The 15,173-nt window shown below is 45.3% G+C and overlaps 1 protein-coding gene across 1 annotated transcript in view; it reads right to left on the bottom strand.

Moving 5' to 3' along the window:
- Positions 1–15,173, bottom strand: part of smog (G-protein coupled receptor 158 smog) — a 257,299-nt gene that overhangs the window by 88,607 nt on the left and 153,519 nt on the right. The window contains exon 3 of the mRNA XM_075692103.1: positions 3,518–3,626. Coding sequence (XP_075548218.1) covers positions 3,518–3,626 — 109 coding nt within the window. The remainder of the gene's footprint in view (positions 1–3,517; positions 3,627–15,173) is intronic.

Below are 15,173 nucleotides of genomic sequence, written 5' to 3'. Positions count from 1 at the left end.
ATATGTCGCTGTATGTTCACCTCACTTCTAATTGCTTTGCGGGCTTTTTTGACCCTGAAAGAAAGATATCTAGACTTCAGTGACCGCTTCGGCGCAGTCTTTTATCAACGGCGTTTGAATTGCATGTGAATGATATGTGTCTGAGTATTGCTTGTCTTTACAGTAAGTAATGCTAACAACTTATGAACAAAAACTTCTAATCATCTTCTACATTTATTAGGGACGGAAACACCGTCACTTGCATGCAAAAGTCAAATATACAGGGTGTCCGAATTAACTTTCAAGAATCAAGATAAAAAAAAAAACAGAAATACGTTACTCGAAGAAAACCTAGCGCATATTGTTTCCAGCGCAGTGGAGTAGCTGCCAGTAATTTCGTTACTAATACTTAAGTAGGCAATTGTACTTAATTATCTAACTAGACACGTACTATTCTATTTATCAAAGTGTCAATGAGGCATTTCTAGGCACAGCGAAGGGACATCTAACTGCGGTATTTTCAGCGACGTACTAATCGCGTGCTAATTTTTTCCTACTGATAAATAAACCCCGCGAAATAGGGAGAATACCACATGACTGCGCTCCCGCCTGCATCATAAAGCAGCGCCCTCGGACAGACGCTCCCTGAGTTAGCCCGAACGAAATAACTGAAACAAAGAAAAACATCGGGATCGAGCTAGTGCATTATCTGCCACGCCCCGGCCGAAGTAAGACGTAGCGTTTGGTGTTAGTTGGAAACAAGCTGTAATAGCTCTTGTCTTAGCGTAGATAAAGTGCAAGGATGTTTTTAGTTTTTTTTTTGCCACAAAACCTATCACCACAAAAGTGAATTGACAACGTCAGTGCAAACATTTAAAGGTGCGTTTTGATTCTTCCCACTCGCCATGTCTTTCTCTGGTTCCCTCTGACAGTGGAGCCCTGTCAGAGGGAACCACCCAGGAATAAACCGCGCAACGGTTTCTGCAATAATAAAGTTTCTCCTCCTCCTCCTCGAATGAGCAGAAGTATCGAAAGCCTGTTCCTTGCCTTAGGAGCTGGAAATGGCAAGACGAGGAAGGCTGTAATTATGTATGTGAGTCATGGAAGTGTGGCGGTTGACCAAACGCATCGGCTATCATCTGAAATTATGAAAACCTGAGACGAACCGGCAGCTTCTAGAAACAGTGGCGAAGGGCTCCATCTTTGAATCCTAGTCTACGTGCGGATGTTCTTGCATTCGGGGCCTCAAACCCTCATGCTAGCGTGCGGGACGTGGCCGCCCAGTTACCAATTTCCGGGTCCTCCGTTTGGAGGATTCTAAATCACTCGGCTGTTCACTCGTGCCACCTTAACCATCACCAATGCTTGGAAGATAGGGACCTGCAGAATCGTGTAGATTTCTTGAACTGGGTCCTCACAAAAGTCGATAAGTCACCGGACTTTTCCAGCAACATCATGTGCATAGATGAAGCCAATTGTTGAAGAAACGGCCAAGTAAATTTGCATAATGTACACTACTGCAATCTACACTGGGCAATGCGCAGTCGGCACTTGTACCAGTGGTGGTTCAGTGTGTGGTTCGGAATTTACTTCGGTGCAATAATCGGTCCCATCTTATTCGATCACATACACTGACCGGACAGCGTTACGTGGACGAAATCATTGAAGGAGTAGTGGATGAGTTTCTCAGCGAAGTCCCTCTGTCACGTGTTCCACTTCTGTGGTATCAGCAACATGGGGCGCCAGCACACAGCAGCAGCCGAACACGAAAGTGCCTGGATACGATTTTTCATGCACAATAGACTGGAAGGCATGGGCCTGTAAATTGACTGGCTAGGTCATCTGACTTCTCTCCGCTCGATTTCTTTCATTGCGGTTATGGGAAAGATCGTGCTTACACGATCGAGACGGACGTCACATTAGCTCAAGGCAAGGACAACGAATGTCTGCCATACAATTCCAGCCTCGGTCATCAACAAAGCCACTGAAGAAGTGATAAAGCGGAAGTGCTCTCCTTCCGTACCATTATCAAGGCGATTCTCTGTCTCTTCGAGTTCGCCACAGGCAATGCAGTTGCGTGCAATGAGCTGATTTGAGGGAGATGATTTATGATGAGGGTTGTAACGCAGTCACGTGGCATTTTCATATTTCGCAAGGTTGCTTTGCCAGTCGGAAAAAAATTGTACGCAACTAGTACGTCGCTGAAAACACCGCAGTTGGATGCCACTTCGGGCTGCCTACAAATGCTTCATCGACACTTTGATACCTACAACAGTACTTCCCGAGTTATACCAGTAATTGCAATTACCGAATTAAATCTCACTAACCAAAGAAATACTGGTGGCTGCTCACTGTACTGGAAACAATATGCAGTAGGTGTTCTTCTAGTAACGCAAACGCTCTTTTTTTGTCTTGGTGCATGATAGTTGAGTCACCCTGTATAATTCATTCAGTAACAGAAATGAGGCCAAGCCGGACTTACTCGAAATCAGAATTAACAGCAGTCATGCACAGCAGCGATTATACTCGGACTCACAGAAAAAAAAATGAGAGAGGCTGTAGTTTCGCCGGAAAGGCGAAGCAGTATTAGTGATAGCGAAGTATACGACAGTCACACGAACATTACACCACTGAGAGACGCCAGATCCTTGGTGGTGCAAGAGGACTCAGGTTTTGAAATTGAACTATCTCGTACTATGAGGTCTTGTAAATTCTCATATAAGGCCGTCACTTCAGTGAACGATTCTTCGAGGTCACACGAAGTTTCTTCAAGTGCGAGAAATATATGTAAATATATACATATGTGGGGGGGGGGGGGAGGTCGGAAAGCTGATCGGCCCCGCGGAAATATGAAAACTTTCCGCCATATGAACTGTATAATACTCCGGAGCCTTCCACTACATGTATTATAGCTCTATCCTGCTTGGCTACGTTAAGCTACATAATTTCTTTATAAAATAATTAAAATTAGGTCATCTCCGTAACAATAAAAGGACAAATAAGTAAACTGGCAAACACGTAAACGACGGAAAGCTGATCGGCCCCGCGGAAATATGAAAACTTTCCGCCATATGAACTGTATAATACTCCAGAACCTTCCACTACATGTATTATAGCTCTATCCTGCTTGGCTACGTTAAACTACATAATTTCTTTATAAAATAATTAAAATTATGTCATCTCCGTAACAATAAATGGACAAATCAGTAAACTGGCAGATACGTAAGCGAAGAATTTTTCTCACACGTTTTCAAATGCGCATCCGATAGTATCTTTTCTTCCTGCCCACTAAGAACGAAGTTATACCAGCGTTGTGCACAGAATCGGAAAGCTAAATTTGTTTACAAAATACGCGTTCAAGGAATAATAGTATAATTTTAGGCACTGCGTGCAGTGTGGAAGTTTTGCACGCAACATAGATGAATTTGAAGGGGTCAGGTAAGACTTCTGGAAAATAAGCTCGATGTTTCAACTGCTTTTGTAAAAAAATATTTTCAACCCTTTAGAAAACAGCGCTATCGATATAGTCTGGACTTACCTCGGCACTTTGTGGATCACACCGATGACTTTTGGCGAAGAAGAGGTCGTCCTCGGAGCACTGATTGATATCCATCGTGTTCAAAGCAATATTTACAGTGGCCACACCCCTGCAGAGAGTAGAGAAAAGAAGAAGAAAGAAAAGGTGAATCGTAAGAAAGATCTGTAACCTTCAAGAATTAAGTGGAAAAGCATAATAGTACAAAAAGGCCTCTATGGGCGCCTTTTAACGAGGTTTTTCCTTCGTGTCTTGCCCCACTGTATTGTGATGAATAAAATAAACTTGTTTAATCAAATGAAGAGGCACAACGATTTCACGTCAGGTAGGAAGGGGAAAACCGCATAGAATTTCACTAATTCGCGTTGGAAACGACCAGCTTCTCGACGCTAATCATTTTGGTAGCAAGACATGCACGAGGATATGTTGAATGCAGTACACAAATGTTAGAAAGGTGATGACACTTGTAGGTTTGTGAAACCTCAAATCAATATCGCGAAGCTTAGAATACTATACATTGGCGATGGTAAATAACACGGAGAAGACTTAACGTGGTCGAAGCAAAATATATGGAGGTTCAGCACAGAATACTGCTAAAGTTATTAAAGTAAGGAAAGGGGTACAAAAACAATAAATTTACTTTTAAGCGCTTTATTTCAATATTCTGTAAAAAAGAACTTCAGTTTTCATCTTATATCTCACTAACAAAACACCACATTCCAGTAAATCAAGTATTACGGGATACTGGTTCGAAAGGTGAGGGATTCGGGTGGATAGTAATTGAGCGCCATAATTCGTGCATGCTCAAGACATAGATTGTTTCTCGATTCGCATGGACTGTGGTTATTGCGGTGTATTGCTTTGAAACTTACATTGGCGGTACGATACTGCTGTTACGTATCGAAAATAATGTTTGCTGGCTTATGGTTTTCACGCACGAAAATATGTACCCTTCAACTTAGGTGACAAAGTGTTGAAACGTGTTTATTGTAGTCCTTTTTACCTTAATAATTTTAGGACTATTGTGTATTGAACCTCAAGATATTTTGCTTCGATCAGATTTTGTTCTGTCCATGTTAATTAGTATCGCCAGTGTATAGCATTCTAAGCTTTGTGATACTGATTTAGGATTTCACAAACCTACAATTGTCGTTACTTTTCTAACATTTGTGAACTGTATTCGACATACACTCTTGCATGCTTTGCTACCAAGTTGATTAGCGTCGAGAAACTGATGTTGCTGTGAGGGTCGCATGACCAAGTCAAACGACATTCAAGCCTTTTGTCGTGTATCTTAAGACAAGTTTACAAAATTGTAGTGGATAAGAAATAAAATGAAAACCACTTACGTCCCATAAGCGCCTTTGTGGTTTACGGCATGCGTGGCAAACAAATTCGAAGGATGCTCTTTTAACAAAATTCATTCATTTAAGTCAGTGTGCGGGCAAATAAGTCGGTGAGCTTGGAAGTGTAGCGAGCCGAAAGCGATAATGTTCCGAATTCTCAACGGTTTTTGTCCGTAAGTGCTCCTTGCCATTGGACGGTCTCTTACGCTAATAATGTGTCCGGCATCTGGCGTGATGGGCATTTGCTTTAACGAACAATTCTAACGCAAGGGTTTTTTCTGTGAATACGTGCCCGGGTTAGCGGGTAAATGGGCGCAATAATGCGCGGATACGTGAGTGAGTGGCAGAGAAATACAGAGAGAGAGAGAGAGAGAGAGAGAGAGAGAGAGAGAGAGAGAGAGAGAGAGAAAGATTCGATAGTGACTCAGTATGATCTTTATATGTGTTTGTCGATTTGCGGGTCCTTGTGTGAGCTCCTTGTCTCAAGCGCCTGTAGTATAGGTGGGTCTATAAAGAACGAGGGAATCACCGAAGTAATCATTCTTTCAAACGGTACAAACGTGTAACAAACATCATCGACAATGAGCCTTAATAAGTAGAAAAAAAAGAAAAAAAAGGAAAATGTCTGTTCGCGCTTGTTTGTGACCACCTGCAATCGCAGACATTCACTTTGTCAATTCCGTTCAGTGGAAATCACGACACTGGCAGCGTCTTTGAGAGAGAGAGAGAGAGAGAGAGAGAGAGAGAGAGAGAGAGAGAGAGAGAGAGAGAGAGAGAGAGAGAGAGGTCATAAGTGAAAGGCAGGGTGGTTAACTGGACCGAGTCCTGTAGGCTACCCTGCACTGTAGAAGGGGCAAAGGGGATTGAAAGAGAAGGAAGAAAGAAGTTCGCACTTCGTGCTGTTGAACACACAAGCGTTCATCGCTGATTCAGTCGCAGGCGGTCATACAGGCTGGTGCATTTCAAGAAACGCAGCAACGCCTTTGTGCTCTTGAATATAGCAGACGCACGAGGCCACGAGCCTACGACCTTCTCCTCTGCGTAAGGCCTGTCGTCTAAGTGCCCCAAAGCTGACCGAAGGTGACTACTCTCATCTTCATGTGTGAGGCAGTCACTCAGGAGAAGTTTGGTCGTTTCTTCAGCACCACATGTGCTGCAATTGGCGCTGTCCGCCATTTTAGTTATGAGTAGGCGCTTGTGAAAGAAACTACTACTCGCAGGCGGCACAGTAATGCTTCTTCCCGTCATTTAAAATCGTGTAAAAGTTGTAATATCATATGTGGGCCCATGGCATATAGGCGCTGGTTGGGATAACTGAGGTGTATTTCATTTTGTTAGAGTAATAATGTGGGCAAGACCGCTGAGGTGCCGCGCTGCATCCATTCTCGAATGGTATCGATGTGATTTCAGATTCATCATGCGCCTCACGCAATCGTCTTTGAGAGAACAGCATTTAAAGCTTGCCGAAAAATGCACTGGCATTTTTTATTTGCTTCGCACACTGCGCGGAAAGAGAAGAGAGAGAGAGAGCAATGATAGGAAAGGAAGGGAGGTCAACCGGACGAGCACCCGGTTTGCTACCCTGCACTGGGGGTGGGGGAAAGGAGAATAGAAAGGAAAAAAGGGGGCGAGTAAGCACTGAGTGCGTGTGGGAGGGACACTATACACAGGGGCACTATAAACGGTCTCTTAAGCCCGTGCGCTTCAAGTATTGTACCAGTGCACGAGTCGGTTTTCGTGCGAGTGATTGACTTTTCTAACAGCGCGAAAAATGCTGTTAGAAAACTAATAACTGGAACGCCAGTATATTTCATAGCATATTTCACTGCTATGACCACACGAAATTGGTGGTGACCTCAACATTTATCTTAAATGGACAGGATGTCCTCCTTAACTTGCTTCATTTTTGTCCTAACATATATCCCGAGTGGATTGGTTCAGAAAGTGAATTACTGAGATCTTGTAAACTAGTCATCTTAACAATGCGACTTTACTTGCAGCTAGTGTCCACCTCTTCCGAAAAGCCACCCGCTAAAAAAAAAAAGAGTATTTTAACTCACGGCATTAGCAGCACGCACGCACGCACGCACGCGAGCACACACGCACGCACGCGCACCTAATCTCTTTCTCCATGGTACTAATCAGTCAGCGAAGTGTGATGACCTCTCGTGGCGCCCTTAGCTACTGTTAGCAGATGTGTGTTTTTATATTTCTGAATTATTCTCGCGTGATTCATTTTTTTATTAAGTACGTTCTTGCTCATTGATGTACAAATAAAGTTCGCGCACTTTCCACCCTTCTGCCTGCGTTAAAACGAAGCTTCTTCAAAAGGCACTGCTGTTTAACAGACGAAGCACGCTTTACAGGGCAGACAAAATAGAAATTTAGCAGACGCAGAGCTGGCGGTGGGTTAGAGAGAGATAAAACATCTTTATTGAAAAATCCCTGTTGGTTACGAAAGGGCAACGGAGAGGCTGGGAGGCTAAACCAGTAAAGCTCCCCTTTCCGTCTGACGAAGGCCAGGCCTTGAACCGTAGACGCGTCCTCCGCCAGCCGGTCTTCTGACCGGCTGAGCATTCGCTGAGCAGTATAGGGAGTCTTTTTTTTTTTTTTAGAATTATGGTTTATGCTGGGTGTCTGATATTGCTTGGAATTGATGATCATGCCCATATAATGTGACGGAGGTCTGCACGTGGTGTATGGCATGCCTTACAGTGTTATCAGTATGCTTCTGGTTGTATTCGGTGCATGAGTAGTGGTGTAGGGAAGGTGCTTTTTTGTAGAAGTCTCCATGTAGTTGCTTGGTGCTTGTTTAATGCTTTGTCAGGAGTGGGCTGAGACAGCCGAAAGAACCATAACATAAGCAAAACGACGATGTCCATTTTGAATATTCAACCACAGCCTAGATGACACTTTGTAACTGTTTGCATAGATGTCCTACGGACGTCGAATTTCTACATTTAGGTTTCGTTTCTGCTAATATGGCTTCGGATGGCTGAATATTATGATAAGTTCCAGTTCGTTTCCTTTCCCGTCTTTCTTTTTTACTTACTTCCCGTTTAGGCTCATTATATTTAAGGTCAGAGGCTCACTGCGGAAAAAATGGCAGAATACTTATTTTGATTTAGTTCAACATTATAGCGCCACAAGTTACTATTGGCATGCTGAAAGGCATCGCGTTTTTTTGTGCTAGTTGCTTGGAGTGGTCATTGCCGTTGTATGTCGAACTAGTGGTTCCTTCGTTTTGTTGCTCCAGCGATAGATCACCGACTGTACAGTACTGCCAATATTCTAGGTTTACAAAAAGGAAGGAAAACAATCTGAAAGCGCATAAAAAAGCTGTCATAGGCTAGAAAACTGTCGTTGTCTGGAGTGCACTTGCAGGCTTTCGTTGAGAATACTAGCACTCTCAAGGTTTTCCACGCCATTCTTTAATACATGGTTAACAAAAACGGTGTAGGAATTCAGAAGCAAAGAATCGTACGATATTAGTACCCTCTAGATTTCGTATCAAATTTCGTTTGTTGAAAGGAGCAATGCCGTTTTTCCAATACCAGCAGATTTTCGTGATGAAGCATTTTTAGAACACACAAGCTAAAATAAAAACCACCTCGACTTCCAACTCTGGGGGATTGTTCCTCAACGTACCAGGAATAATTTAGGTTTCCTAAAAAAAGAACAAAAAAAAAAACGTATCAACAAGCTCTATCTGTACCACATTTTGCTTATACTCTGAGATACGCTCAAATTAAGCATAGAGGTTCGGGAGGCACATGTTTCATATTTTTTTAAGCGGACAAAATGGTTTGAAGCATATTTTTTTCTTCTTACTTTTTATGGAGAAATCTTTTGCTTCAAGATGGCAGCTTATCTTTGGCACTCTGGTATTGTTCTCGGCCAAAAGGACATGGAGCGAGCAATTAGGTCCTGGTGTCCTGCATATCATGCTATGTGGGTGAGCCTCTCTTCCGGTGATTTCCATTTGCCAACGGGACTGGGCGTGCAGACTGCCATCACAAAACTTCCTGGACAGGGGGGAGAACGCCCGTGTTCATCGTATTGTGATTCAACCGAATCACAGTATGATGTACGACCGTTACTCGGGGACAAGCTGAAGCTGAGAGAGAGAAACGGCATGGGATAAAAATTATGGGGTTTAACGTGCCAAAACCACTTTCTGATTATGAGGCACGCCGTAGTGGGGGACTCCGGAAATTTCGACCACCTGGGGTTCTTTAACGTGCACCTAAATCTAAGTACACGGGTGTTTTCGCATATCGCCCCCATCGAAATGCGGCCGCCGCGGCCGGGGGCATGGGATAGGCAGGTAGGTTACCCGGATATATATATATATATATATATATATATATATATATATATATATATATAGATATAGATAGATAGATAGATGCTTTATTTCATAGGAGCAGATTTTAAGGAGGGGTGTTCGGAGCCCCCTAGTCCAGTGCCACACTGGCCTCTGCCGCCTGCCTGACCTGGCTAATTAAGAACTTTTGTCCTGTCAAGTCGGAACGGACGAGATGTGCCTCCCACTGCTCCATTGAAGTATTGCTATTTGGCCTATGAGGGTGTTTAGTGAACTCCCAGGTTAGATGTATTAGGGTGGATATGCCACCGCGCTATGGGCAGTTGGCCCTGTAGCGAGTGGGATACATGGCGTTTAGCAATTTTAGATTTTAGCAATTTTAGCAATTTTAGCAATTTTAGCAATTTTTACCCCAGTCAGTATTTTGCGCTAATCGGCGGCCTTTTCCCCGCTAAGTTGTGGGTGGGGCGGTGGGTATTTTCTACAGACTCCGCGCTGATGAGCAAGGATGTCTTTCGCGTTTAAATTGTTGGGATTTTGAGAGAGATAGTGCGAGTGGTTGGGTTTAGAAGAGGACGCCATCGCTCGGTTAGTACACCCTCGAGCTAACGCGTTAGCCTGTTCGTTCCCTTGTACGCCCGCCTGTCCCAGGCACCAGAGTAGGTGATGACGGTGGTTGAAAGATTTTGGAATTATCGCGAAGCTAGCCGCAGTCACGTGCCACATGAACAACACGCGACATGTTTCCCGGGAGTCCGTAACCACGACCGAGTCTCTTTGCGAACGCTCTGCGTGAGCGAGGGCCACGCTGGCGACTTCATTGAGGTTAACCGGGTGAGGTTCTGGTTTGCTACACTGGGGGAAGGGCAATGGTAAATGAAAAACGGAAAGAACAGCGGAGACAAAAAGCAAACGAACGAAAAATACCTTATTGCCCTTCCACTCTGTGACGAAGGACGACCAGCGAAGCTGTGTATGCGGGCCCCTAAATGGCGAACTGCACCTCCGCCGCGGTTCGGCCCGGCATTGCACTATCCTCGGTATATTTTTCTACACGCGGATACGATAGTGGGGAAACTAGCCTTTAACAGCTTCGCGGTAAAAGATAGGGAATGTCGTGAACGTCCATAAAAATTAATGTCTTTTCAATAAGCCACTCGAACGTGAAAACTTCAAGAGTGCCTTGACTGTCTTATGATGTGACGACTGTATAGGTCGCCGCTCCAGGACTGTGTGCTCCGAAAATGGCCGGTCGGCAAGATGCATCAGCGTAGTCGCGAGTTGCAATGCTTTCGGATGTTGATGTACATCATGGCAGCCCTAGGCAAACCCTAAGCGCCTGGGCCTGAGTGCTTTCGAGTGCACGGATGTTAGTTCTGCAGGTATTGGTCAGTACCGCCAAGTGGTTCCTCAGGTACCCGAGAAACAGCGCCCGGTACAATTGCATCATCACGTGTACTGAAGTACCCCAGGCTTCTCATCCATGAAACTTGAAAAGGTAAGAGATTTGTGAGGCGTCTCTTTAGGTAGGCGATATGGGAACTGAAACAGAGGTGGTCACGGTCGATGATTATCCCTAAAAATGTGTGCGTCCTTACATACGAGATATTTTGTCCATCGATAGATGTGGCGTGCGAAGTTATTGGTTTCAGGCTAAACACGACCAACGCACATTTTTCTTGCTGGAAATCTTGAGGCCTTATTCGCTAAGGTACGTCTTTATCTACGTCGCAGGTTCTCGGAGCCTTGCACGCACCTGAGGGTGCCTCGCGCCAGATGCCTTGACGCAGATGTCATCGGCATAGATTGAGAACTTCACCGTATCGGTAGGCGTTCTGCGAAGCCAATGAGCACAAAATTGCAGAGTGTTGGGCTGAACACGCCACCCTGAGGTAATTGAAGCTAACTACTTTGCCGATACGCTTATGAGCTGTTCCGTCAGTAAGTTAGCGCTCGTGTCTTCATAATAACAGGAACGGTCCGCCCCCTTTTTTTTTCATAGCACTGACGTTCTTAACAAGGGAAACAATGTGCTTCTGATGAAAACAGACGGATGCAAAGTTGGCGCTGCTTTGATACCGGAAACAATCGAAAGCTGTCAATGTTGACAACCAGCGGAAAGTACCACTCATGGAGTTGTAATTACATCGAGCGGAATCAAGTACACGCTTTCAGGGCATGTGCGTTTTCAATTAATCTACACAATTCAACTATCCAATTATGTGAACTGCTTTTCTGTCAATTCGAAACAGTATTCTCTTTCACAACCATGAAATTAGCTTCTAGGGATAAACCGCATGGGCTGCCTCATGTATCTTTCTTTTGCCGTTATAATGACGTTGGTATATTTCTTCTTTAAATATCCATTGAAGTTTTTTAGAATTTTGTCAAAGTTCACTTGTCCAACCCTCACACGTTATTGGAAGATTGATTTCATTTGCTAAAATGAGCGAGCCGTAAGGTAGCCACGCCCAATATTATTATATGGATTATTCTTGCTTTGTCGCAAAACACGTCCCAGGCAAGGCTAGAAAAACTCCGCCCAACGCAAATAGCTTGCCTTTCTCGGTACTAACGGATGACACAATATATGGGCCCCTTTGTAAGCTCATGAGTGATTCTTGTTAGCAGAATTTCGCGGTGTTAGACGAGGACAGGCGTTCAGGATAACGTGGCTTATAAAACGATTCGCACAAGCGTGGATTTAGCGTAGTGCCAGTTTAGAGGCTGCTTTGGATGCGCCGGCGCCTATATAGTCTTTCAATTCTGCGTCATATTTTTCGTTTTCTTTCTCCGTTTTTTTTTGGTGGTTGGTTGGTGCACTACAGTGTCACTTTTGCAGCATACACGAGATACGAATTTGGAGGAGCAATGCGGTATGTGCTAAAATGTCAGCGGAGCACTCTGATGAATTACCACAAGCATCATTAGGGCAAAAGTAATAGCTTAGCTCTGTCTTCTATGTTCCTAGAAGTATTGACCTCTGCTTTTGGTCTCCTGTTCGGGACTACTTTCAGGTCCGTAAAGTCAAGATGGTGGAATGACTGGATCATCATTTTGGCAAACGTTACGTAAAGGATAGTGCGAGATGTATTTGTTTGTTTGCCCCCTTTGGGAAAAAAAGCGAAAAATGAAAACACTTTACTTTCAAGAACCAAATAAATCTTTAGCACTTATCGCGGTGGCCTATTTCTAGTAGTAGACTTATTTATTTATTTTTATTTCACTATACCTTAAAGGCCCTCTGTTGGAGGGTATTACACAGGGAGGGGGGGGGGGAATATGCAACATTGTCAAAGGTAACATGTAACAGGTGACAACAATATACAAGGTAAAAAGAAAAGCGAAAAACATTAAAGGCAATTATACTCTGAAATCATATTGTAAGCCCAACTTGCGTCAAAGCTTTACTTTATGCAATGCCGAACAATGCAGTGCTGATGCAGTGCAAAACACTGGAATTTAGTAGCACGAAACAGTTCTTTTTAACCGTAAGTAAATATGAAAACCGAGAAAAGGGCAAGGAAAATTGGAGGAGCGATATAATTTAAATAAGTGAACGCACTTTGATTTCCACTGACACGGAGGAGCAGCGTTCTCCACAAGCGTCCCTCGTATGGCGCGAGAACGACGCGCATCCAGGACTGGCTTTTCGCTTAGGAAATTACCTCGACTGCAGCGCCGGTAATCACTGCGTCTCGCTCCCGCCTGTCCGGGGGCGATGCGCTCTTCTTGAAGCCGGACCACTCTCGGGCTTCTTTCTCACGAGCGGTGAAACGTGCCTGGAGCACTCGTCTCGGACGACTTTCGTTTATCGGGCAGCTCTCAGCTTTATTCGCTCGTGCCGGTGGGGGGTACACTTTTATAAATGAGCTCTCACGGGCGTCGGCCGAAACTTTTTGCTTTTCTTCCCGAAAATCCTCCCCGAAGTGAATCGGCTCTCCTTGTCTGCCCTTTCACCCTCATCGATGGGCATACTGAAAGCAATCCCTATTCAATTTGGTCGGTTCTTGGGACCTAAGGCTAGCTCCACCGAAGAGAGGCTGCGGAATAACTTCCCTAGCTCTTGCTCTGAATTTATTGATTGGATAGTAATGGGGGGGGGGGGGGGTGCAGGCAGAAAAAAATAAATATAGGGCTGACACCGTCTCCGGGGACGTGCGATGTGAAACGGCGGTCAGTGAAGCGAGGCGTATGTGAGTATTGCATTCGAACCCTTTTGACCGACGGCGCAGCGTTGCACACTCTTTACCCTCCTCGGTGCAATTTTGAGTCTAAGTCGGCAGGAATTACAGTTGATGGCGCGCCTCTTGGTTTCCTTAAAGTACAGTGCAGTCTTTGTCATAGCTGTCACCTGATATTTAATAAGTGGCTTTCACGTCGTAACGCTAAGATATACATCGTACTGGGGGCTCTAGGGTGATTTTGACCAGATGAACTTGTTTAACCCGTACATAAATCTACGCACACGAGCGTTACCGCGTTGTGCCTCCATCGAAATGTATCCGCGAATCGGACCCCCGACCTCTTTCCCAGCACCATTATACTGACCGAGCCACTGCTGCGTGTGTAGCAAATTAAGCGGGGTCACTCGTCTTGTAGCATGGCGTATCGTAATGAATACGACGCTCTTTATTTGCTTCATGTTTTTTCACCGAATGATTTCGCGTTTGGATCTCATGAACAGAATTTCATCATTCCTGCCATCGGACCCAACAACGAAGACGCAGCGCTTTCGAGACAACCAACTTAAGCAGGTGACTTGGCGCACCTTTCCCCTAGCAGACCTGGACGCGCGTGCGAGCGGGAAACTGAAACTTGCACGAAGTTGGAAGACCCGTGAGACTGCTTGATGGGTCGCCTGGGAAATAGTGAGCGTTGACTGCATAATACGGGCGCCCCTCGAAGTCGAAGCCTGCTGCGGGAACCAGTCTTTCTTTTTTTCGGGGGAGTGTGGGGGACTGATTGTAGCGGTGGCCAGGGAAGGAAGGTGGCCAAGGGAACTGCTGGTGGCAGCGAGCCGGCACTGCCGTCCGCTGGGCCTCATCGGGGCAGCCGAGCACGGAAGGAGCGATCGTTAGGCCATTTCATTATGCGCAGCCGGGGCGGCACCAACACGCGCCCGGAAAACGCTGCGCGGCCCGGCAAAGCTTTTTCCTCGCTTCTTTTCCCTCCTACTCTTCCTTTACACGCCACCTTTCTCACTCTCTATCTACAGCCCAATATTACGGCCCGCTATCTCCCTTCGCGCTTTCTGGTCCCTGCTTGCTGCACCCCACTTGCCGCGCTTCTCGAACGGTAACTTCGGCGAATTTGCGGTGCTCGAACGAGAGTGGCCCAACGCTCGCTTTGCACGAGGAATCGCATCCATAATTCAGACGCGTCTATTAGCGAAACGCGTGGTCCACGCGTGGTGCCGGGTTCCCCCTCAACTTGCCTCTCGTAGTAGTGGTGCATACACTTACGCGTCGTACACAGCTTCGCGTCAAGCGCGATACGCGCAAGGGGGTCACAAACCCACAGCAGTGCAAGCTGGAGCGTTTGCTGTGTTACGCAAGATGTGCACCGCAGACGCGTCCGTGGGTATAGGCTATTAAATGTCTAACATGTCTCGAACAGCACCAGCCTAGAGCACACCAACGAAGGGCTTCGCATGGCGCTGGCGGCGTTTATGTGCGACGTCGACATCGTAGGCTTCGAACAGCGTGTGTAGCGTGCACTCTGCCACAATATAGTGCGGTCTATTTTCAGAAGACATGCGCTATTAGTACTTGGCTGCTATTTACAGCTGAAGTATGGAAGTGAGGCAGGCAGTTAATTTAATAATGTACAGATGTCATCTTAATGCATTTTAACGGCAGTTGTTTTGTATTGTTAAAGCAGAAGTGTTTCGGTAATGTTGTATTACCAGCTAGGGCGTTCTCATGAGAAGGTGGGGATACTGTACGTACGTATGTCAATAATACTTTATAGGTTACTGGAGCAG

The sequence above is a fragment of the Dermacentor variabilis genome, chromosome 5 (assembly GCF_050947875.1).
Source record: "Dermacentor variabilis isolate Ectoservices chromosome 5, ASM5094787v1, whole genome shotgun sequence".
Lineage (NCBI taxonomy): Eukaryota > Metazoa > Arthropoda > Arachnida > Ixodida > Ixodidae > Dermacentor > Dermacentor variabilis.
This window is presented reverse-complemented; position numbering and strand designations above follow the sequence as displayed.